Source organism: Apis cerana, linkage group LG5 (genome assembly GCF_029169275.1).
Source record: "Apis cerana isolate GH-2021 linkage group LG5, AcerK_1.0, whole genome shotgun sequence".
In the NCBI taxonomy this organism is placed as follows: Eukaryota; Metazoa; Arthropoda; class Insecta; order Hymenoptera; family Apidae; genus Apis; species Apis cerana.
In genome coordinates, this window is record NC_083856.1 from 8,320,187 (window position 1) to 8,345,847 (window position 25,661).

The 25,661-nt window shown below is 32.0% G+C and overlaps 1 protein-coding gene and 2 long non-coding RNA genes across 3 annotated transcripts; 2 read left to right on the forward strand and 1 right to left on the reverse strand.

Annotated features, from left to right (window-relative positions):
• The first annotated feature begins 361 nt into the window (after window positions 1–361).
• On the forward strand, window positions 362–24,311 carry LOC107994451 (serine/threonine-protein phosphatase 2A 56 kDa regulatory subunit epsilon isoform). Its single transcript, XM_017051384.3, has 10 exons — window positions 362–1,282; window positions 1,356–1,649; window positions 20,810–21,006; window positions 21,184–21,378; window positions 21,507–21,637; window positions 21,738–21,855; window positions 21,933–22,208; window positions 22,301–22,530; window positions 22,667–22,809; window positions 22,885–24,311. Coding segments are annotated over exons 1-9 (1,581 nt in total). The 5' UTR covers window positions 362–1,281; the 3' UTR covers window positions 22,806–22,809; window positions 22,885–24,311.
• On the reverse strand, window positions 4,042–6,658 carry LOC133666092 (uncharacterized). Its single transcript, XR_009829708.1, has 2 exons — window positions 5,448–6,658; window positions 4,042–5,379 (listed from the first exon to the last, which is right to left on the reverse strand). It is a non-coding gene; the product is annotated as an uncharacterized LOC133666092 (long non-coding RNA).
• On the forward strand, window positions 11,480–15,978 carry LOC133666091 (uncharacterized). The gene is made up of 2 exons (XR_009829707.1): window positions 11,480–13,723; window positions 13,831–15,978. It is a non-coding gene; the product is annotated as an uncharacterized LOC133666091 (long non-coding RNA).
• Window positions 24,312–25,661: the final 1,350 nt, after the last annotated feature.

The window sequence follows — 25,661 nt, forward strand, 5'->3', positions numbered from 1 at the left end:
TACATCAAAAGATTTTTTAAACAAATTTATAAATTATTTTCTATTATTTTTCTAACACAAAAAGTACCAACTATAAAATATATTATATATTATTATATAGTTATATTAAGCTATGTTCATAGAAATGGAAGCAATTGATACCGAATTATCAATATAAACAATAAATATCAATCAAAAAACATTAAAAAAGAATATAATTTTTAACCAATAGTTTTAAGTGATGTTAATAATGTAGTTATTTAATTGTAAATTTAAATGTTCCTAGTAAGAAAATGCAATAGTGCTATGGCAAACGATAAAGATTCGTAAAGTGGCGCAATCTAGGATATTCGCTGGTATTCGTGTTTGATCGGGAATCTCCGGCCGATGATTGTCGAGTGCACATTACTATTTTCAGGCACACAAGGCACCTCTTGACGGGTTTTCAATAAGTGAAGAGGGCGACGGTGCAAGGATCCTTTTTTCTTTTTAATTTAAATTTTACGTGCGGTAGATGCCGAAATTATAGTAACTTGTGTGCGCGTAATAAAACGTACGATGTTGGAAGACGTCTCGGCAGGACTTAGCGCCTGACGGTCTGTCGGTCGTTCCGGCAAAAATGAAAGAAGCTCGTCGGTCCGAGCAGCTGATGGCGGCCGAGTGCTGTTCGAGCCTCAGTGTCCCCCATCGCAACGTTTAAGTGAGTGTGTGCGTTTAGCTGCGCGAGCGGAGTGCGGCTACCGCGTGCGGAAGGAAGATAATTTTGTGGAAGATAGATTTCGCGCGACGAAAAACCGCTTGTAGACGAGCTACAAGCTATTTCGTAACGGTGCTTCTTTCGCGATTTGGTACCCGACACGCAGGCACGGTACGGTAAGCCTGCCAGCCGTTCACGGTCTCCGGCGCCGTGAATCAAATATTCGTTTGAACGGCAAAAGCCGAAGAACTGAGCCATAGACCAAATCATCGGTCGTGGTTTCAGGTAACGCGTAATCCACATACGATCGAGAAAAGACACGGTGCCGCTTCTGTGTTGCACGGTGTAGGTGGGAGATTCGACGTACGACGGGGCGTGCGTTCGCGTGTGACAACGCCTAACAAGCGATCGCGCCCCTTTTCTCAACCGATACAAAAACGAGCTGACAATTCTTCATTGAATTTTAATTGAACTGTGAACTTAATGGATATCTTCGATTGACAAATCTTGTCGATTAACACGTTGCTCTGTTACGCGGAAAAACTCGTGCTATGCACGCACTACTATCAATTTTCACCCCTCTCTACTTCAGGAACGTCTGAACCAGTAGGTTACCGTGTTCAGGTACACCACGTGCGCTTGGTAATCGTGTAGTGTTGCTTTATCCTTGTGTGTGTAGTGAGTTCATCTTCCTCGACGCGGAATGCGACCTCCTCGGGGTGGATGCAATCTTCTTTAGTCGCGTCCAACGCCGAAAAAGTGCAGCCGAGGCACGAAAGTGCCTCCAGCGTTCCACTTCCCTCCAGTTCTTACAGTGCCTCTGCTAATCCCAACATGTCGTCAGCGACTTTTGTGGACCGGATAGATCCCTTTGCCAAGAGATCTCTTAAGAAGAAATCCAAGAAATCACAGGGTTCATCTCGTTATCGAAACTCTCAAGATGTTGAACTTCAGCAATTACCACAGCTCAAAGGTTAGTTGTGATCTTATACTTTATTTATTCTTTACATATTCTTCACATTTTCATTACATGTGACAAAGATATATTGATAAGATTCATGAATGAGAATTAATAAATGTACTCATATTTTTTTTTATCATGATCTATTTAAATAATATTTATAAGTAAAGCATAAGCTATTCGCTTTATATCATCTGTAGATTTAAAGGTATAAAAGATACATGTGTAATTATGTTTACAATGAAAAGCAAAAAAGTTAATATATTTATAGTTTCAATTATTATCTTTCACATTATGATTAGTGTGAGATATAATACTATAATATTTATATATAAATGATATTACATAATAATATAAATACGTCTACTTAATTTAATATAAAGTTTCTGTGTTACAATCAAACGAATCTATGATATTGGTTGAAAATGCAAGTTATATATTCTTAGAACTTGTCATTTTATATTTTTAATATATCATATGTATTATATATATATATATTTTTTTCTTAAACCTTCTCATTATTATGAAGATAAATCTTAATTTATATATTATATTTGAAAATCAAATATTTTTGATATCAAGCAATTATTTTATATATATACAATTGACAAAATATTTTATTATAATTTTTAATATTGAGTAATTAATACATAAATAAATTATATTTTCTCATGATAAATAAAAATACTAAATGAATATAATTAATATTCATTATTTCAATATATTCTATTTTATTTATTTTTTATTTGATTCTTGTTTCTATTAATTGCATGATTAAACAATTACAAAATACTACATATTGCATATTGAAATAATTAAATTCTTCTTTTAGTTGGTATAAATTTTGCAAAAGGTATTAAAAATAAATAATATAATATAATGTTAGATAAAACATTAAATAATGCAAATTTAATATTTTTTTAGTAATTATATATTATTAAATTCGATATAAAGATAATATAAAATTGCTGTAGTTAACCTCAAAATAGCGATAAGTATGTTTGTTAAAAATATTTTTATTTCTTAAACATTTCATATAATTACTATACATAAGGTGATAGAAATCTTTATTTATCGAATATTTAAAAAGTAATAGCATTTAATTCTGTGAATACTTGTCTGGCGTACTTCGTATTGACGTATGTTCAGAAAATCGATGAGGAGCGGCAAAGCAGAGGTCAGTTCACGTTACTCGACCGATTTTCCTGCAATATAAATTTCGTGTACTGTCGATAGTCACAAAAGATAGAGAAATTTTATATCATATATAGTAAATTCTAGGAAACTTCAATTAGAAATGTTAATATTATCATAGTATAACTTTATATTATTTTATATAAATTGAAAATCAAAATTTATTGACACCATGTGGGTGTCATCTTACATCACGTATTTTTATATATTATTCTATCTAAGATTTTATTTCATCTAATTATATTATAAAAAATTATAATGTTAACTACAAAATTAATCACAAATTCTAACTCTACTCTTGTTGATTAGGCCGTTCCCCTGCTGTTCGTCCTTCAAATTACTCTTACATAACCTGTACAAGCTTATTATCTTCTGCAATTGGAAGTTACATATTGAATGAATTGTTGATTTTCAGAAAGTATCATTTAAATAATTTCAAAAAAATCCGTATATATATTTTAATTAATTGAAATGTATGCGATTTAATGTAAATCAGTCACTAGGAAATTCATGTTAAGTGTATTTTAGCTTAAAGGTTAGCTTTTAAAATGTCGGCGTTTATTAGAAGTGTTGCAAACAACGAAATTATGTTATTTCAAAAATGATTTCTTCTATAAATAAAAGATACAGATTAATAAAACATAAAAAAGGTAAAAATAAACTTTCACAATTTTCATCGATATAATTTATATTATGTTTATGTATCAATGTCGATGTAATTTTAATTCAACGAATTCACACTATTTTTGTAAGAAGATGCTTGAAAACAGTAGGTAGTGACCCATAAACTCATGGCACGTTCCAACGACGAGTGGTTATGCGAAATACAGGCATCCACCTTGCAGTAGGCAGTGTCGTTCACCTCTGCCAATAAAACGGCAGTAGTCCTTATAGTCTCTCCTTTTCTGTTACGCATTCACTAGCTCACTGTCTTCTCCGCTTTTCTCCTCCTCTTTACACTTGTTTCTATCTCTTTATTTCTACGCGGTTTCTCTTACCATCTCTTTCTTGCATGCCGCGTACATAACCTATATGCACGTGTTTTCCGCTCGAGTGTTGTATGCGTACGTGCTATGCGTTTACGTATCGATACACGCGATATCACATGTTTCACGGAAGAGTAATTTTCGGTTAAAGAACAAAAATCAAAATAAAAAATACATGCGTACAATTATCTGAGAGAAGATAATTTAATAGTCAATAAGATTAATTTATTTGGAAAACAAACAAATAGTCTTTATTAATTTAAAGTTATATGTGTTACCATTAAAGTTATCTACGTGGTACGTGTTATATCGCAATACTTTGTCAGTAAGATTGTAACCATAGTCCGGTTTCATGCTGAATTTATGTACTGCATAGAGTCTGTGGCAAAGACTAAAGCGGAGAAATATATTCAGAAATTATGTACTCAGGAGAAACTTGTGCCAGTGATTGCAGTATTTAAGAGCATCCTAGGAGTGTTGATATATACTCATTGTAAATATTTGTCAATGAAAAGTGCAGTTTTTATTCGTAATATTGGTATATATAGTTGTACGTAGGTAATATTGTGAAAAAGATTAATAGAAACATACATTCATCATCTTATAAACATTGTATTCTTCTTGTCAATAAAGATTCGAATTTAGATAATAATACAAAATAATAATCATCGAATAGATCGGAGAAGATATGAATTTTGCTTCCATACTGCAACCAACCTACGAATAAGACTTATTTAGAAATACGTAGGTGTGCAGCCAATGTGTCTACCTACGAGTTCGCGTTGTTCAACAGTCGAAGTATTTTAAAATTATAATCATTAAGGTATCTGGGCATATAAGAGAGAAATTTTTATTATACTTTCGTTTTCGAAATTTTTAAATGAATTAAATTAATTTTTATTGATCGAAAAATAGAGATGATTTTTATCGAAATCTTGATAAATTTTCTAAATCTATATAAACTTTCTAAACCTATTAAAATATATGACCTTTAGAAAAGTTTCTTTATATTTTAATTACGAGTTATTTTGTGTAAATATTCTTTTGTGCATCAAGAATTGTGTAAGTCTTTCAATTTAACTCGTGACAAATCAACGAAATGAAAATAGATTCGCTTATTGATTTATATGTATTTATGTATTTATTTACAAACATAATTTGGCTCATACATCAACCGTATTATATTAAATTAAGATTCGTGTATATGAATAATATATACATAAAAACATTTAAATCTGAGTTAAATTGAAAAACATCAATGTGTCTACAGGTCATGAATCGAAGCAATGACGTTCGGAGAACGCATATGTTTAGATCACGTGATATATTCGTTCATCGGAGAAATGTCTAGCAATGTCCGTTCATTCCGTACTGTCAGGCTGTTACAACATCGCCAAACGATCGTGGTAATCTTCTGTTGACAGATAAGAAGCCACAGATTTATCGCCGAGTAGAAAACACGCCATTCGTTCTTCATTTCATCGTGTCACGTACATATAAATGTTTATCATTGATTTCAACTGATATTTTTTTCTGCAATTCTGTTGACCGTAACATTTTATCTGAAAATATCTGATTGAAAAACGATATATATAATCAATATCACAGTGGGTGTTTATAATCTATTCACCGATGTTAGAATGTTAGATCAGCAAGCAAATAGACAGTCAAATAGTTAGAACATATAAGAGATCGCGAGCTGTTGCGAAATCTCTTTAAGCTCGATGACGCGACTAGGGTATTACTTGTTATTAGGCCCTCTAGCAGGCTAATCGGGGTTCAAGCGATGAATACACACGCGAGTCACCTAGCGGATTCTCGTTGCGGCACGCGTGTGCCCTCGAGAACAACGATGGAGTCGCCAATGGCCAACGTTTTTCCACTTGTCGCGCACAAAATTGGACTAATTTCGTACACTTCCGGTTTCCTGGGGGGGTTCTCACGGATTCTGACGCCCTGTCTATCGTTCGATTTAACGTTTACGCTTTCTTCCTTCGACGTGGCGAAACTCGATTTGCATCATTCAGTAAACCAATGGAACTTTTATGCTTCGAAACTTATTTGAAACAGTACTGTATTTTTATTATCGATTATCGACGAGCATTTGTCATTTTTCATTATAGTTTCTTCAATACAATTTAGTTCTATAGATTTGCAATAAATTGATCCACCTTGTTTCCGATCATATTCAAAGTTTCGAATCTCGTTTTGTGCAGACGAAATAAAAATCATGCATTAACTTTATTATAAACGGACTTGCTCTTCTCCATAAGTTTCAAAGAAATAAAGAGTTCAATTACAAAGGTTAACGAATCTAGTTATTATAAATTTTTCAGCGAATTTTTTCAAAAGATTTTTCTGAAAAGAAATATTTCAAATTGTTTCTTGGAAAATGCGTTATATTTTTGAAAAACATTTCTTAATATCGATTTTGTCAATCTTGTTTTTAAACGTTCGTAATAAAATCTTGTTCAAGCTTTCCACATAATTCTTCACGACAGGTTTTCACTTCTACGTAACACAAAACAAATATAATCTGCATGAACAATCAGTCGTTTAATAAAATTTCAGTTAAATTAAATATTTGAATGAAGATTCAAAATAGGACGAAACAATTCTTTAAAAATATATTGATAGATCACGGTTAACAGATTTTCAGAATCACGCGTGATTTGCCGTTTTCAAACATTGTTGTCCACTGAGCCATAAATTCGAGTACGCGATTCGCCTAATTGACGGCGCCATTGATCGCTACGGTCACTGTCAAGATCATCGTGGTGCAGGAGGATGATAAAGCAGTTTTCCGGCCGATGAGAGTGGGCGAGCTTGCTCCGTGCACGGCGTCGATCGTTAAGCTGCGTTTACACCGTAAACGCGGTTCGTTTGCCTAACGTCTTAACGTGGATTTTATTTGCTTGTTTCAGATTCTTCTCTCTCTCTTTCTCTTTGTCCCCTGTCCCTTTCTTTTATTCTGTTTTTCTCCTTTGTTTATTTTATAACGCGCAACATTTGAATCGCATAGATAAAAAAAAGAAAAGACGATATATAGTATAATTTGAACACATATTTGAGTGATGCATTTAAGCTTTTAATTATCGTAGGCGTGTTTTTTCATGCTGCCTGTTATCTCCTCTCTACCACATATTTACTATATTTTTTTTTTGTTTCTTATTTTTTTTTTTTTATTATTTCCTTTTTTTTATTTATATCGATGACAGATGTTGGAGAAGAATTTTACAAATGGTATTGTTTACGAATAATGAAAGGCAGTTTTCATTCGAATACAAAAATGTAAGAAATGCAATGAAGTTGTCAATATGAAAATGCCATGACGCTTATGGTGCACAGAGAGCAATGAAAAGCTTTCAAGATCAATTATATTTGTTTCCGTATATGAGATAAGTAATAAAGCTACGCTTAAATATATATAGGCATATTTTGTATCACAAATTGAAAATAAGAATGCAATAAATATTAGTTCCTGTTTCTAAAATACACAAACCACTTTTAAAGTCTACGAGCATGAATTATACGCAAGACAAGGTTTAAGCTCTTCGAGAATAAACTTGAATATATCATATTTACTACGATATTTTTTTTTCTTTTTTTTTTTTTTTTTTTTTACGTGACAAATAAATGCGCGAGACTCGGTGTGGATTGGGATTCGAACGTAACGATATTGAATATCGACGTAAACCAGTCTTGGAGGCCATTTCGAACACCTGTTATTCGATTAAGAGGCTGTTGTACCTCGAACGTAAAACGTTCTCGAATTCTCATCTGTTTGTCTCCTTTCCTCTTAATCTTGAATCATAAAACACGCTCATAAATTTTTTCCTTTTGAGTCCGTTCTTGTACATCGATAACTCCGCTTCCTTCGTGCACATTGTTCTTCATAAATACTAAATTCCTTTTAACCTCGTTCGAATATCTGGAGCAGTCCCATACCTTCGGTTTTACCTCTCCATATTATATGATCGGTATTTGCATTTTGGTTCGCACCATTTTATCCCCGTTTCCTTCGAAAAATTCAAGATTTTCGAGTAAAATGCAGATACGGCCACGTAATACCGATCAATCTCGATGATACGCTCGTTGTCGGCAATCTAAAACAATTTGCATCGAGTTTATGCGAGAGTATCTATGCATCTCCAATCTTTCGCAATAATTATGTTAATAGAATGATTTACGTCTCTCTCTCGCCTTTGCCTTCTTCTTTCTTTTTTGTTTCGGTCGGTAAACGCTCGAAAGAATATTCCGGAATGCATTTCTGGCATTGACATTGACGAGAGATATAAAATAGACTGTCGCTAATAACAGAGAAGAGAGGGGAATAGTATCGTGCGAAAAGCGACGAGTGCATCCACGAGGGGGTATCGAGGAGAGGAACGCGTGAATAGAGAGACGACGAATGGTGTCGCGGCGCTTAACGTTCTTTGCCATTCCGCTAATTGGACTCGATTCGTTCGACATTCTATGCGCGTGTTTTTATATTTTTGACGGACTGCTCATTGTGTGGCAAAATTTTGGTTAGAATTGGATCGTGACGATTAACGTATATTTATTTATTATTAGAATAAAATGGAATAAAAGATTCTTTCGAGAAAAAGGATTATTTGTTCGTATATTTTTTATTTCACAAAAAAATAAAAAACATTGATGTAAAAATATTCTTGTAAATATTTTTGTATTCTTGTCTTGTTGAAAAACTGGTTTAGAATAGAAAATCGAAATAATTATTCGATTTATTCCTTCTATTCCTTTTATCAATTTGATTCATTCGTATGCACAAGCATTTGCACTATTCTTGCATCATCCTTTCTCGATCGACACAGAATCATCTTCGTTTTATTGATATTATCAACGAGTCGCGAGATACAAAACTTTGTACAAATAGATTTAAAAAAAACAAATTGTATGTGTCTATATTTATAGTTAAAAAGCGAAAACGATTGCATCGGTAATTTATAAAGAATCGCAATAGTACGTGGCCAAAGATTTGAAAAATTTACCCAAATACATATTTGTTCAAGACTTGATCGGACAAGAGTTAAGTTTTTACTTTTGATCTTTCCCTTTGATCAAATTAAAATGTACTCGAAACAATACGACGATGTACGTAGACAGATGATTGAAAATTAACGCCATGTCAATGACTTGAAATTCTTGGGTACATAGAAATACGTAAATGTGGATAGAGTACATAGAGTAAAGATCGATAGAAGAGTATCGTTTGAACGTGCATAAGAGTAGATATGCAGAGGAAGCGGAAAGAAAATCCTGGTGACGGAGAAACGGTCAGAGCACGGTGACCTGACGGTGAGTCATTGTCGAGGTCAAGCCGATATCCAACAGTTGTTGGTCGAGTTGGAGTGCAGTTGCAACTGCACGCTCGTCGACTTAACTCGGAGTCGGTGTAGGCAGAATCTCTATTCATGTTTATACACAATCGTCAGCAAAATCTCACGTTTAAAGAGGATGATGAAAGAAAAAGAGAAAGAGACAGGAAGTGCATAGAATTTTTAATCGCGTATATTTTGACCTTCAATTTTTATCCTTGATTTCGTTCTTTGGTGTTTGTCTCGAAAGAATCAAACTTGATTATCATTTTCGCCATTTTATTTTATTGTATTGTTTATCGAATTATCTTGTCAGTTACTCGAGTATTCTCTTGACAATAAAAAATTAAGTAAATTATCGCTCGTGTCGATTGTCTTGATTTCTACATTTCGTCGTTCCATTTCTCGAAATATTGTAATAATGTAAAAACGATAGTAAAGGGAAGCAATTAAAAATCTGTTAGCAACTCGTATTCACGAACAAAGACGGGATGCAGGCGCTAATTATGTTCCTCGAGGGACTAACGACACGCGTGATTCACGGCGGAAAATCATCGAGCGTCGTTAAGTAATCTTCAGTTAATACGAATTATCGCTTTCATCTTTTTTCGTAAATTATCCGTGAACACGCGCGACCGATTTGCAAAATTGAGAAATAAATCTCGATCCTTGAACGATTTATCGAGCCTTTGTCTCGATTCAAGGATTAAAGGCTTCATCCGTGGCGATGAACCGGTCTGCATCTGAAACCATATTAAAACGAAGCGGAATAATAGATGGAGAAGATCGTCCGATAGATCTTGGCGGTAGTTTACGAGCATGCACAACCGATTTACGTTCCTCGAGCTCGTAAATCCCTTCCTCCGAGTAGAGGGCGCTGACTGGCCAGGGGCAAGGTGATTCTCGATCGTGTCCTTGCGTAATAATAACCTGTATCTTGGAATAATTCAAATAAGTTCTGTATACGTGCTTTTTATATGTACTCTGAATAGGATTAAACCGAGTTCTACATCGAAAAAGTTGGCAAGAAATTTAATTGGTATTAAATAGAGTACAAGAGGATCACTAAAGCGGTGTAAATGTAGATGTGCCGGTGCTGAGTAATTGGAACACGAAACGAGTTCATTGAATACATTAGAAGGAAATACAATTGTGCCCCGAGAACTCGACTCGTAGACATCAAACGTAATCGTTTCCAAGATGTTTGTTGATCACGATCAAAATGCTGATTGAAGTTGGTCCAACTCGAGATTCGACTTCCATATTCTTTCTCTTTTTTTCTTCTTCTTTTTTTTTAATTTCTTTTCCTTTATTACTGATCGAATCAAAAGAACGGCGATTTTTATCGCGAGAATGGATCTTTCACGCGTAATTCAGTTCTCGATCCTTCGTGAAATCGAACCATACGTAGATCCGATAGTTCGTTTCTTCCGTAATCACAGCCCATTGTAGCGGTCCTCCTTGGAAGCAGTCCATCTGTGAAACACTATTCACAGAGAGGATCGAGACCTTTTTCCTTAATCAAAGATTGGATTCGATCCAAGTCTATCGGCCGAGCAACATGCTCAACTCGGAAAAACCTAGTAGAACTAACCATGGGGTCAAGGATCCTTTTCTTTCCTATAATTGTAAAAAAATTTAAGAAAAATCGCGTGGTCAAACACCTAATTCTTAACAATACAATTATGAAATCGATGAAATCCTTGAGATTTCTCATTTTTAACGGCCATTTGTTAATTTCCTTTGTAATGAAAATCGTTTTTGTGCGCGTGTTTGTATCAAAGCAGTTCAAATCACTTTTTCAAGTTCGAATTTCAGCGAATGAATTATTTTATTATTTTTTTATTACGTTATTTCGTAAAAATCGTTAAAATTTTCATCGGTATCTCGTTAAATGTGACTATTACGAGACATAAGAAGCGATAACGCGTCGATAACGAGACACTAGTAACTTTATTATCTCGGTGAAGAGTATCGAAAATCTTTGGTATAAAATAAACCGTTGTGATAAGAAACTGATACCTCACTGATTACGCGATATCATCGTAAATTCAATTACTGTAGCTAACCGCTATCTAGTCGGCATCTACACGAACTTTTTGTCTCGAAGGATAGGAAATTTTAATTAGTATTTCGTTCGCGTTCCAAAGTAAATCGGTTAAATCGTTCGGAGTCTTAATGTTTCGATACTCGTTAATTAATCACCTCGTGATATCTTTCCTTTAGAATATCTCTTTACGAGCATCGTACGACGAGGTGAATAATGTTCTATCGTGGAACCGCAGATTACCGTGTTCGTCATATGAAAACGATAAACTATATGTTAAGTTTCTTTTATTTTATATAACATTATACAATACGTATTCACAAAAATGATTGAAAAAGAAAGCAAATTTCTAAGTCCTTGTTTCGTAATGTTTTGATGTATTCAAAGGATTATGTAATCGAAGAGAAAGAGCAATGTCTTAACAGTGATGTTACGACAACGGGAGGGACACTTCCTTCAACAAGGCGCACCATGATCGGAAAGAGAAAGAGAGAGAGAGCATTACACCTTTACGATTATGCAGCAAATGCGATTATCGCGGTTGACCGTTCTTCGAAGAATAACATCAAAAGGGATACAGAAATACAGAGTTCGACCGGTTTAAAATGATTTCACCTTGATTCGTATCGATATTATTACCTTTAAAGAGAAGTATACGGGAATACAAGAGGAATAAAAGTGGATAGAGTTGTCTCGAAGTAAATTTTTATAAAAATACGTGGTATGACGCAACTATCGATCAATTTCGTAACTTTAGTAATTTTTTTTCTGGGCAACAAGAAAGTACTATTGTATACTTTTATTCGTCATGAATTGAGCTGTCGTAGAAAAACGTGCTTCTTTCCAGCCATGTTTTACATGTTTTAAAAAATCATAACATGTCTAAATTATTATTCTGAATACTTCGTCGTCGGGATAAACGTGCTCAAAGATTGTTCAAGCCTCCTTTAATCAGGAATTTCAACGAAACTTGGAACGTTGGAACTTTTATCAAAAAGAGAAAAAAATAAAGTTAAAAAGGTATTAATTAAACAATATCCCGGAAAATATTGAAGTCGGTGAACGAAATTAATATATATAATCGACAACCGAGGATGAAACGATGCTCGTTAAACGGAAAACGAGACGACAATCGTGTTCGACGTTCCTTCATTATATTATCATCGTCCTTACGAACAATTATCGGGAGTAGATCGTAGCCAATAATGAATCTGAATGAGGATCGTTCGATTGTTACATCAAGAAATTACGTGTCGCGTTTACGCTACCGCAGACGATGGTTAATTGTCCTCGAGAAAAAAGTGGAGAGGAGGAGGAGGAGGAGGAGGAGGAAGAGGAGGAGAAAAGAAGGCTGGAAGGGAGAAGAAGCGTTGATAGAGGAGAATCTTAATAGAGTGATCGACGCCACGTTGCACGCCACGTTCCTCGATCCCGTTTCTCAGAATCGTCGTGGCCAAGCCTCGTTGATTCTCGCCTGTTAACTTTGTCGTTGCTTTTCTAATTAAAGAAGGTCAGGGATTCCCTTCGCGCCGACGATCTTTGAGGGGAAAAAAAAAAGAAGACGGAGGTTTGCGAAATTCTTTGTTCTTATCTTTCAACGATGCCTTTCAACCACTGTTGTCTATCGCCGTTGCGAGACACCTTTCTCGAGACAAGGCATTTCCGTATTTTATATTTTTTTTTTCGCGTGTTAAATGAAACTATGAAATTCACTTGAATTTTCCATAACATAACAGATTACTATTTGGATTATCACGAGTGAAAAATTTTTGTTTCGAAAGGAATGTAACTTGCACCGTATGAAAAAATGTCAAATCTCTACATACTCGCAACTTCAGTTAGTTTCACTTTCTTCTTTAAGAGATAAGTTAGCAAACTTTGACTTCTATATATATATATCATGATCCAACAGAATTAACAAGCAATACAAACAATTTCCCAGGAGAAGAAGTTTCTAGAAGTAGGTGAAACTCGATATCCAGCGAAGGAACGACGGTTACCGATGGAATTCACCAAATCCATATATGTATAATCCAAAGTAAACTCTGGCGGTCTTTAAACAGGTCGCAGAACGGATTGGAAAAATTATTTTCCATCCGTATCTATTCGCAAGAGATCACGTATCGCGCAAACGAGACAGTTAGTTAACTGTGCCGAAGCAATAAAGTGCCGGCAAAGGCAGATCCTGGCGGGGGGGTTGAATCGCGGAATCGATCGAGGAACGTGTAGCGTACCGAGCGCAGGACGCACAGTTGACATCATCAGAACGTCGACCTTTCTGAACGATCTCGGATACGGTCTCGCGTTACATCGTCTCGTTCTGCTAATGAGAATTACGCAACTGCACGCATCAAATCCGGCTGGCGCATTCTCGCGTACCGGAATCACTTTCCGGAGTGGCTCTCCCCGTCCGCGGTGTACCAGAGGATCGAGTTCCCTCGGATTGACACGGAGAAAGCCGATAGGAGGAAACAATATCGCTCAAAGACGCGTCAATCTTTTTTCATCTTTAACCTGAAAGTATAATAAGTATTATAGATACACTATAAATACGTGTTAATTTTGTTTCATTGATTTTTAATAACTTTTAATATCACTTTGTTTCCATGTATTCGTAAAACGATAAGGAAAAAAAAGATGAAACAAAGAGATGATATGCACAATATGTAAAAAACATACGCGTATATAAATTGATCGGTGAGTGATGGGGAGAAAAATCGAAAATGCGAAAATGGTAAAAAGTGGGAAGAAGGATAGAGAATCAAATCAGAGATTCACCGATATACGTGTTTATTGGAAGGAGAGGTGGAAAATGGGAGAACGAATGGAAAGACAGAAGGAGGATGAAAGGCGAAAGGAGAGGGAGAGAGGGAGAGAAAGAGAGAGAAGAGCCGGGCCACCCAACGAATCCCCAGAGAAGCGACGGCGGTGGGAGTATTGATCCGGAATGCCGGCGACCGGCTGCCTCGAACGCTCTCCTTTACCTTCTCTCCCCCTATCTCTATCTCTTTTCCTTCCTTCCTTCCTTCCTTTCTTCCTTTCTTCCTATGTACACCGACTTTTCTTTCTATCCTTTCCTTCTTCCTTCTTCCTCTTCGTTTAGTCCAAGTATTCGCATCCAACCTTCACTCCATCCCTGAAACCATAACTAAACCACGAATTACTTCGTTTGCCTCTTGCTTCGTCTTCGATTTCAGATCTAGATCTGATTTCAGATCATCCATCCTCTGATTTCACGCCGCCCTTTCCATTCGAGAATATTAAAACAACACCCCAAGAGATTGCCTTCTGTTTCTTCCTCTCTCGATCATCGCTGCTCATGACACTTTGCTTTTTCTCGGCATCCGATTCTTGAACGTTTGTTCCTTCGCTTTGTTCCCCATCCCTCTATTTTAGCCTCCTCGGCACGGAAGTAGTCTCCGTACCGAATCTGCGTGTTTATGGCAGTTCCAGAATAGTTTTTGAATCGCCACAACTGATGCCATTTTCGACTAAAACATTGCTTTTAAGCGTGCTTTAACATTTTGTGATTTGTCTCTATAGTGTTTGTACATCGCTTTAGCAATTACATGTTTTTGTGTTTTCGGTTTTGCGTTTACGAATTAATCCAGAGAGGAACGATTGTTTCAACATTTCCGCAAATGTTTCTACTAGATTGTAGTGCGTTTAAGCGAATAATGTAAAATGGCCCTTAAACAAATTTTTGTAATTTAAAATTGTTTGATTCGTGTTAATTCGAATTTGGATAAATTTATTTATTTATTTTTATTTTTTTCGTTTGTAAATAAAATATTCGCGTTCGAATTGGGGAATTATGTTATAGTATTCGGTGACAATCGTTAAAGGGGAGAAGACGAGGATCGAGTATATGGATCGTCTTCGGTATTCCTTTAACGTTCTTTTCTTTTGTTCCGTGACCTACGATCTCCTTTGTTCCTTTACCTTGGTGAACTTTGAGTAAGAAGCAACAGAGTTAGATGAAGTAAGAACCGGTTGTACACACGTGACATGATTTCAAGACCGTCTTCTTTTCTTGTTTGGTTTTCTTTGATTTTTGCTTTTTATCGAGACACATTTCGTACAACACTCATACCACGTTGATGGACATTAAAACGATCGTTTTTTGATTTATCGATAAATTAAGTTTCCATTCTTGATTTTCAATGAAAAAATAAAAAGAAAAGCATAGAACCAGATCGTTTTTATACTCGGTTCGTGGTCCATTCGTTACATCAAAGAATCGTGCGCGGTGGGCGAATAGTCGTAAAAGCAACGTTCATGTTGCAAGGCCACGAACGTATAGTACGGCAAGAGTATGTGAAAGTACCCCGAGTTATGAATGAAATTATAAATACATACATGCTAGATGATCGTGCACGTAATTCGGCGACGCATAATTCTAACTTTGGAACCTTTGGCACCAATTATTTTCACACTTTGAATTTTCTACCACATTCTTAATTTTTTTTTTTTTTTAAGATTAATTTTTAATTTTTAAGATTATCAGATAAAACTTCTCACAATCTTATTACTTATGAAAATGATTATTAGGTTTCAAGGATAAAAATATTACAATTAAAAAAAATTAGAAATTTGATTCCAAATTAAAAAAAAATTATTCACGATAAAATAAGATTGTTTCCAAAACAATGATAGATATTTTCATTTAATCTAGAGCAAGAGGCCCGTGACCCTGGTTTGTACGAATCTCTGTTAATAACGGATAATAAGATCGCACTTCCGACATGCGACATGACACGGCCGCGTGCCGAAGTCATCGTGGCGCTGCCGAAATCCTAATTATATTTTGGACGAATCACAAACCGTTGATTCTGGGCACGGTGTCAATTCTTCAAAGAGACACGGATGTCGTCATTCGTGACGCTCGATAATCTTGACGATTTTCTTCCTTCTACTGATCTTCCTTTTCTTTTTCCTATTGCTTTACAAAAGCATACTTTTGGTGCGCTATCGCTATCATATTCATATGTATCGCATAGATTGGAAAAGAGAAGAGGAGGGCAATCGCATAATTCGATAAATTTATTAATATGATAGAAAGCAAAATTACTTGAATCCATTCCCTGAAAATAATTATTATGTGCAAGCAGCGCACATCGATAAAGCAAAACCAATTAATCGTGATTGAGGTTCGACGAACGATAGAGACAGGAATGAAGAAGCGCTTCCGATTATTTTCGTCTGTCCGGCAATTCCACGGCAGTCGGCGTGTATATACCATTGCTCTCTAGAAAAGTTTCCTGTTTTTAATTACGCCGAGAATGCCTGCCAGTGGAACGGTCGGCGTTTGCCGAGGCCGAAAATAAATGAAACGAAATAATCGAGGTCTTCTTTCTTGTCGTGGCTGCGGATGGAAATATACGAAATTATCGAAGCTGCCCGCTTACATAAAGAAAACAACAATTATTAGTTCGCGACTCATTGACTGACTTGAAAATAAACAAACTCTCTTGCACGAGTACTTTTCTTCGCTCTCCAGCCACCTTTATATCTATCTCTTTTTCATTGCTTTTTTTTTTCCTTCAATGGAACCTGTCGAGGTTTCTATACATATTATGACAAAAAATAAGAAGAAAAAAATATACACAATTTTGTATACTACAGTCAAAACTAGTAATATTTTTAAAAAATTTATCAATGAAATATTAATTCACAACGTGATCAAATGTCGAATCGGCAAGTTACTAGTCGCGCCAAACTAATTCTATGTTTTCATCTTCTTTTTTCGTCATATCAAAAACATCGGTCGCGTTGTACAACTACTACCCGCGTTACTTAAATGTTCGCAAGGTCGCATAACCGGAATATTCAGCTGACGATTTCACTTATACTTTATACGCTACGCGTTCGCAATAAGTAGATTGTAATTGATTATGTTATATCCATGTTCATCATCCGAGAATCGTAGACAATTTCCAATGGAAATTTTGACTTGAACCAAATTCGTATTTTCGTATTCTCTATATTTTATCGAAAAATCATCAATATATTCTCTTTTATTTACAGCAATAAAGATCACCTGTTACGCACAGGCTGTGATCATGAAAATATACGTTTCAAATCAGTGTATCTCAATCTCTGGAGTATAATATATAAGTGTGTAATTATCACGATTATATCGTAAAAAATTTAATTAAAATTTATACTATTTTAATTGTACATTCTGATCATATATATACATTCTTTTTTTTTTCAATTGTATGTATGTAATTGAGAGAAATATTAAATATAGTTTTCCTATTGGAAATCGAGAGTAATATTCGAAGCTCATAGATTGTGCATCAAAAGTCACCTATCAACCTGTTCACTTTAACGATATTCTAATATTGTGATTGCCCCAAAATTTTATTTATTTATCGTGTATTCATATAATATATCAGTTATATCTTCGCTCTTATACACAGTGAAATACAATGCAATTATGTAAACTGGTGAAATCGAGACAATATAAATAAGGCCAGGTTAATTGAAGACAGTAACATTATTAAATAAAAGCTTACATAGCTGTGTCGTGACATTTGTTTTCTGATTAACAATAACAATTAAGACGATCTCTGCCATAGTATGTTTTAATAACTTATATATTATTCCGTCTCGTTATGATCATGCGTGCGCATGAAATTTTTATACAACTTAGTTAGTCTTGTAATTCCTTGTATTTGCCTGTGAACATCATTCTAACGGTTGAAAAGGTTTTACTCCTGTTTCTTTTTATCCCCTCTTTGTGCGTTGTAGCTTTCTTCTTTTTATTTCCCTTTATTCTTTTTCTTCTTCTCATTTTGCTTTTTACCATCTGCTATCCACATTTTTCCATTGAGTCGAACGAAAGTACACCGTTAATTCGTTTTGTCCTGTGCTCTGGATCGTTTTCAATTACTTGACAATCTTCTTGACATAAGAATCTTGATGGATGGTCAAGCATGAAATAATCGAATAGCGATAGAATTTGAAGTACGAACTTTTTTTTTAAATGATACATTTTTGCGTTTGAATATCAGATTATTTTGTTATATCTATTAATGTTATATCTTTGTTATATAAATAATATAAATAATAAAGTTAGTTATTAGAATATTATTTATATATTAAAAGTAGAAAGAAAAAATAATACATATAATAATCATTTAAAAATCTTTTTATAAAATAAAAAAATTATAAAGAAGATCCGTTAATATAATACAATACAATATTTGTAAATCAATTGTCCTAAATGGATATTGTTAAATTAATTTGTCTTTGATTGTTTCGAGGATTACAGATTCCGTAATAAACGGATATAGAGTATCACATCGCGGAAGTTCACTTTAATAAGCAAATAGCGACATTGATTTAACATCACGGCCTTCTACGTTAATTATCTTATTTGATAGCACAATCTAGAATTTAAAAGCTGCAAGAATACATTATATATTATATTTATATGTTATTCATCGTTAATTTTTAATTTTCGGTTCGATATATCTTTTTGTTCTAACTTATAATGTAAATCATAAAATGCTATACCGGGAATGCACATATAAAATATTTCATAACATACAATATGAATTTACCATTCTGTTTCAATCTCATTCATGGATTATAATATAATTTTCAATTTTTCAGTGATAAAAATAAAAAAAAGCTAGAGAAGATTCTGGAGAAAATCTTCTTAATTTGTCGCGACAAATATTATTTTTTTATTATAAAGAGCTATAAGAAAAATCAAAATAAGAATAGGGATGCTATTATCTAAATAAATCAATATAAACGAAAAAAGATAGAAACCAAAGAAGAAATGAATAGAAAGTGAGATTAATGGATGGATGGAAAAAGAGAAAAGCTAGAAAAAACAATCTTCTGTGCTTTCTAATTCTTATCTTTCTTTTCTATCAATAAATGGAAACTCCATCTAATTTCATTCAATTCTTTATCAAGTAGACATGCTGATAATAATTTATAATTTAACAACTATTTTATCATTACAAAACATGATCATGATGAGATCATATCATTTCTGTTAATACATTCTTTTTCTAATCTTTTTTCAAAATCGAATATCAACGCAATTTTCCATGTTAAAGAAAGATATTTTTCTATTCATTAATTTTTCTTTGAATATCGATTTATGTTTCTTCATTATGATCGCATATTAATTATATATGACCATAAATTAGGTCATAACTTTATTACTATCGTTAAATAAAATATTACTATTTCTTATGTAGTTGATAGAAATCAATTTTTTTCAGGTTAAAAATTAGCTATGATTAAAAAATGTTTTTTAGTATATTATTAGATAAGATTAAATTGATAAATACTAGCTATCAGATCCACGAATTGTATTTTATGTTTTTTAACAAAAATACTGTGTGAATCAGAATTATTATAGATATTTTAAAAATAACCATTAATTTAATTACGAGACAAACGAATCTTCAAGGTAGAGTAAATTAGTAAGAACCATTTAAATCAATAAACGAGTAATTAATGGTCAGAGTTGAAGTATAAAATCAACTACAATAAAGCAAAAATTTTATAATGAATTCCTTGTGATCAAACGAAAAAAATTAATAGAAATTAAAATAAAAAATTTCTAAAAAAACTTCTGCCAAAATCAGGAACATTCAAAGCTAATGATTTAAGATTCTTCTTCAATATTATATCAATAGAATAACTGCATTGTCTAGATCAATCACTTCATATCGTTTCATCATATAAACATTGTATTATTATCAAACAATTGTTATAATAATTATATTTTTATTGTTTTATTTCATTAGTGATTTTATATTTGATACATCTATGTAAAAAAAATTGAATATATTTTATATAAAAAAAATAACATCTAATTTTTTTTTTAAAAGCGATAGAGAAATTATCGTAACACATGAATGTTCTTAAAAGAAATTTATTACTTCTGTTTACAGTGTTGCCAATATAATTAAATATACGTCGCATGGTGCGCGCGTGTCGTTTAAATCATAACCTCACTTGACATAACCTCAACTAAAATGTCGAACAATTTGCCGGTATAAAATAAAATAGAAAAATTTCTATAATTGTATATTTATTTATAAATAACAAAAAGTATATTGAATGAATCTCAATGTAATTATTTTTTTTTTATATTTTTTTATTTATTTTTTTCATTTAAATATATATTTTTTAAATCATAAATATTTATAATAAAAAGTTAAAATTTAAAAAAGATGTTAATTTGTTTATTTAAAAAAAATAAAAAAATGATTTGAAAGATATTATATTTTTCATCAATCATTTAAATCAACTTGAAAAAAATAAATCTAATCTAGCGTGTTTCGATTTTTATTTGATTGAAATGCTCGAAATTGGTTCCGAGGATATATTAGAGTCTATAAACAAATGAAAAATGACTTTTCACGATCTACTGATTCCGTTATATTGATGAAAATTGATGCGTTTCGAACGAATGTTACGAACTACAAAATTAGTAATTGAATTACTAATGGATTAATGATAAAATTTAATTTAACAGATTATAGCATATGTAACAATATAATTAACCCAGAAAATTTTTATGAAAAATATATTACATTGAATTTAAAAATCATTATTGAAATGTTACAGATGTCACACCATCAGAGCAAGAAGATTTATTCATCCGAAAACTTCGGCAATGTTGTGTGACCTTTGATTTTATGGATCCTATGGCGGATCTTAAAGGAAAAGAAATTAAACGTAGTACACTCAATGAATTGGTTGAATACATTACAGCTGGACGAGGTGTTCTCACAGAACCTGTATATCCTGAAATCATAAAAATGGTAAATATAAAGATATGGTATAATATAAAAATATATATATTTATATATATATTTATATATATAAATATATAATATATATATAATAATATATATAAATATATATATATATATAAATATATTTATAAGTTAATTCATAAAAATATTTTCATTGTATATTAATGTTTTTTTTTTTTTTAGATTTCTGCAAATTTGTTTCGCACATTACCACCTAGTGAAACTCCAGATTTTGATCCAGAAGAAGATGATCCAACATTGGAGGCAAGCTGGCCCCATCTGCAGTTGGTTTATGAATTCTTTTTACGCTTTCTTGAATCTTCAGATTTCCAACCTACAATTGGCAAAAAAGTTATTGACCAAAAATTTGTTTTACAGGTATAATTTGTAATTTAAATTAATTTAAAGTAATATTTTTATATAAAATAATATAAAATCTATATAAAATCATATAAAATCTTTATTTAATATATAATAATATCTAATATATTTGTTAATGTTTATAGTTACTGGAATTGTTTGATTCAGAGGATCCTAGGGAAAGAGATTTTTTGAAAACTGTTTTGCATCGTATTTATGGGAAGTTCCTTGGTCTTAGAGCCTTCATACGCAAACAAATCAGTAACATTTTCTTGAGGTATATCTATAAATTAACGAAATTCAAGTAATTTAAAATATACATATTTGTACAATTGTGTATACAATAAAAGTTTTTATTTAATTGATTATTTTTATAGGTTTGTATATGAAACAGAGCATTTCAATGGAGTTGGTGAACTTCTTGAAATTTTGGGTAGCATTATAAATGGATTTGCTCTTCCTTTAAAAGTTGAGCACAAGCAGTTCTTAGTTAAGGTAAAAAAAAATATAAAAATATTAAATCTCAAAAATATATTTTAAAATTTGATTTATCTTTTTTTATGTTGTTTCAGGTGCTGCTACCATTGCATAAAGTAAAGTGCTTATCATTATATCATGCACAATTAGCTTATTGTGTAGTACAATTTCTTGAAAAGGATGCGACCCTAACAGAGCCTGTTATACGAGGCCTCCTTAAGTTCTGGCCTAAAACGTGTAGCCAGAAGGAGGTAATGTTCCTTGGTGAAATTGAAGAAATTTTGGACGTGATAGAACCTAGCCAATTTGTTAAAATACAAGAACCTTTATTCAGGCAAATTGCACGTTGTGTTTCTTCACCACATTTTCAGGTATTTGAAATTAATTTTTAATGATTGATTTAACTATTTAAAATATAAAAGTTATTAAAAATTATTTTTAACGATAAAATTATTTTGCATAGGTTGCCGAAAGAGCATTATTCTTTTGGAATAATGAATATATAATGTCTCTAATTGAAGAAAATAATCATGTAATAATGGGAATTATGTTCCCGGCATTGTATAGAATTAGCAAGGAACATTGGAATCAGACAATTATAGCCCTTGTTTATAACGTTTTAAAAACATTTATGGAAATGAATAGCAAGCTCTTTGATGAACTTACTGCCAGCTATAAGTCTGAAAGGCAAAAGTAAGTAATATTTTATTTTAAAAAATAATATATAAAATAATTTTATAAAGATTTTAAAAATTTGTTTTTGAAAAACAATAAAATGAAATTCGTCGATAGCTTTTATATTATCTATAGAAATATTTTGTAATGTCAGAGAAAAGAAGAGAGAAAAGGAAAGAGACGAATTGTGGAGGAAACTGACTGAATTGGAGGTAGAACGACGTAATGCGCTTACAGCTACTTTCAATAATCCAGTTCCTGCCACAACACCTACGACACGAGCCCGCCCTTGAACTGGTAAATAATTAAATATACATTTTATATATATATATATATATATATATGTATAATATATAGTGAATATTATTACAGGTGGAAGTATACTCCCAAGCTGCCCAATCATTAGCCCTTAGTTTACGTCGATTGTCCATACACTACATGCAAAAATTATTGTTGTTAGTGGAGCAAAGTGTCTCACAATGGCATTCTTGACGTAATGTAATTTCTTTCATTAGTTACTAGCCTAAAGGGCGAAGTGGAGAAGAGAAAAATGAAAGAATTAATAATCATAATTTCATTCTTCTTCGACGCAATGATGATTGATGAGTTCTAATATTTTTATTGTGTACATTAATTTCTACTTTTCTTTTTTCCTTTTTCTTTAATAGCAATGATTTAATTTGTACAATTTATTCAGTGTCAGCACATAATATGAGAATGTTAGTCCCTTCTTTAACTAAAGTTTAGCTGCGCTCGGTTAGGAGGAGACGATCAAGATGTAAATTCAAATAGATAAAATATATTGTTATAATATTAATTTTTGCATGTGACATTTGCTTCAGTTTCTAAATGGCTAATGTCCTTTCATGACTGACCCACCTTACTCTGATTCTCGCCTCCAACAGAGCCAGCAGGGGCGTTGTTTGAAATGTATCATATATTCGTATTAATGATAATGATAACTATAACAAAACATAATAAAATTAGGTAAATATATAAATATATATAATACAATATATTATATAAAAATATAGTACTATTGATGAGATACAAGTCACACATTCACACATACACGAATACACCAAACTGTGGTAAATACGTGTAACGTACAGACCGATGTGCTACAAATACTAACATTGTGCTGACTGCATGCCCGCAGCAAGTGGAATAAATTTTTTCAAAGAAAAAAGGCCGTGACGATTTGTTCGTCGCATATCGAGAATAATATTGAATAATAAGATTCAATCCATTGAAACAAAAAAACGTAAAAAATATATGTTGTTTTTTAAATAAAAAAAAATAAATAAAAAATGCGAGGGGCAAGTATACAATAAAAAAATTTAATTGTACCAAAATATCCATTGCTTATAAATATAATAAATAATAGAGATACAATGCATAAGATTTATTCGGAGCTGTGCTCCCACAGGCCACCGCAAAGACGTGGGATCGTTTTTAAAGTTTCTTACCATTGCATAATAATAATAAACAATAGTAGTTCTTAATAAATAGATGGTTAACAAATGAGTGACTGCTTGCTCATATTTTCATGAAGTAGTTGAGAAATATCTAATATATTTGTTATGTTTTATTCTTCATTCTTTTTATGTCAAATATGTTTTACCTCATCTCATAGCATACTTTGTTTACATTGTACACGATTTATCTCCACTTCATGAAAATTAGTTCAAAAATAAATTGAAATATATAATTATTGTAAATGCTGTAATGTGACTCGAGAAAAACAATACGGATAAATTCATAAGAGTTCTATACGCATAAATAGACACTTTATTAAATGAATGTCTAATTTATTTCTACTCTCTAATTTTTTTTAAATACTGCTTTATCAAATATGTGTAATACTAGATTACTAAAAATTTGTCGTGGCCTATTTTTTTCTTCCTTTTTTTTCTTTTTTTTTTTTTTTTTTTTTTTTTCTTTTTTTTTAAATATAAATTTGCAAGTATCCATTTATTCTTTGAACAATAAAGCATTTTGATAATTATTATATTTGGGCTAACTTAGTTTTTAATACACTTGCAAATATACTACAATAAGAAATTCTAATGATAGTATCTATTAGTATTTTTTTATATCGTAAATACTGCATTTGTATGACAGCACGATTATCAGAATTGGATACAAAACAATTGCAAATAAGTACTTCCATATTTTGCGGCAAAAAGAAAAACAAATATAATCAAAAGATTAGAACAATAGGAGATTCTACGATTACAAACGCGAGCTACACTGTGATAGTCTATCGTACATATTTATCGTTACAATGCAATCATTAGCGATTATATTAGTTTTCTTTTTTCTCGTGCAAATTACAAGTGAACAACCTCAATATATGATTAGTCCGAATTATAGCGGATATAATTTCATTGTAAATAGACTTAATAGATATATACTTCAGATACTCATATTAATCACTGTTAGAAACATAACAGTTGTACAGTTGATTTTAGAATGTAAAAAGAGTAACATAAATGAAAGTTGATTAATTTATCCTTGTCATATTACACATAAGAATGGTTATCTATTCATATAATAAATTTTCAGAGCAGTAATTCAATAACATTAATAATTATTTATAATCTAAAATAGTTGTTGCTTGAAGATATACTACTAGAATATTCTATTCTGTATGTCAATGTTTTTTTTAGCTTGAAATAAAATTATCAAGACTTTAAAAAAAATATAAGATACTAAAAAACAATAAAATAATAATGAAAAAATAATAAAATAATGAAACATTTGTTTATCAAAAAAATATTTAAATATTTATCATTTAATATTTACAAATCGTTCATAATATGTATTTTATTATAAAAAATGAAAAATGTTTTCAGTTAATATCAAAATTAGAAATTCTTATTTCATTATATAATAAGATTTTCATTTAAAAAAGCAATATCCATATAAACAATAATGATACAATAAAATAAAAAGAATATATTTATTATATATATATCTACATACATTATATAGCGAAAAATGTATATTTATCTTGTAAACAAATGAATATATGAATTAAGCTATTTTAATGCACAATATATCAACTATTGACGTATTGAGATAGGTTATGGAAATAACCTTAAAATATAAAATATAACAAATATAAAATAAAGAAAGAGAAATAT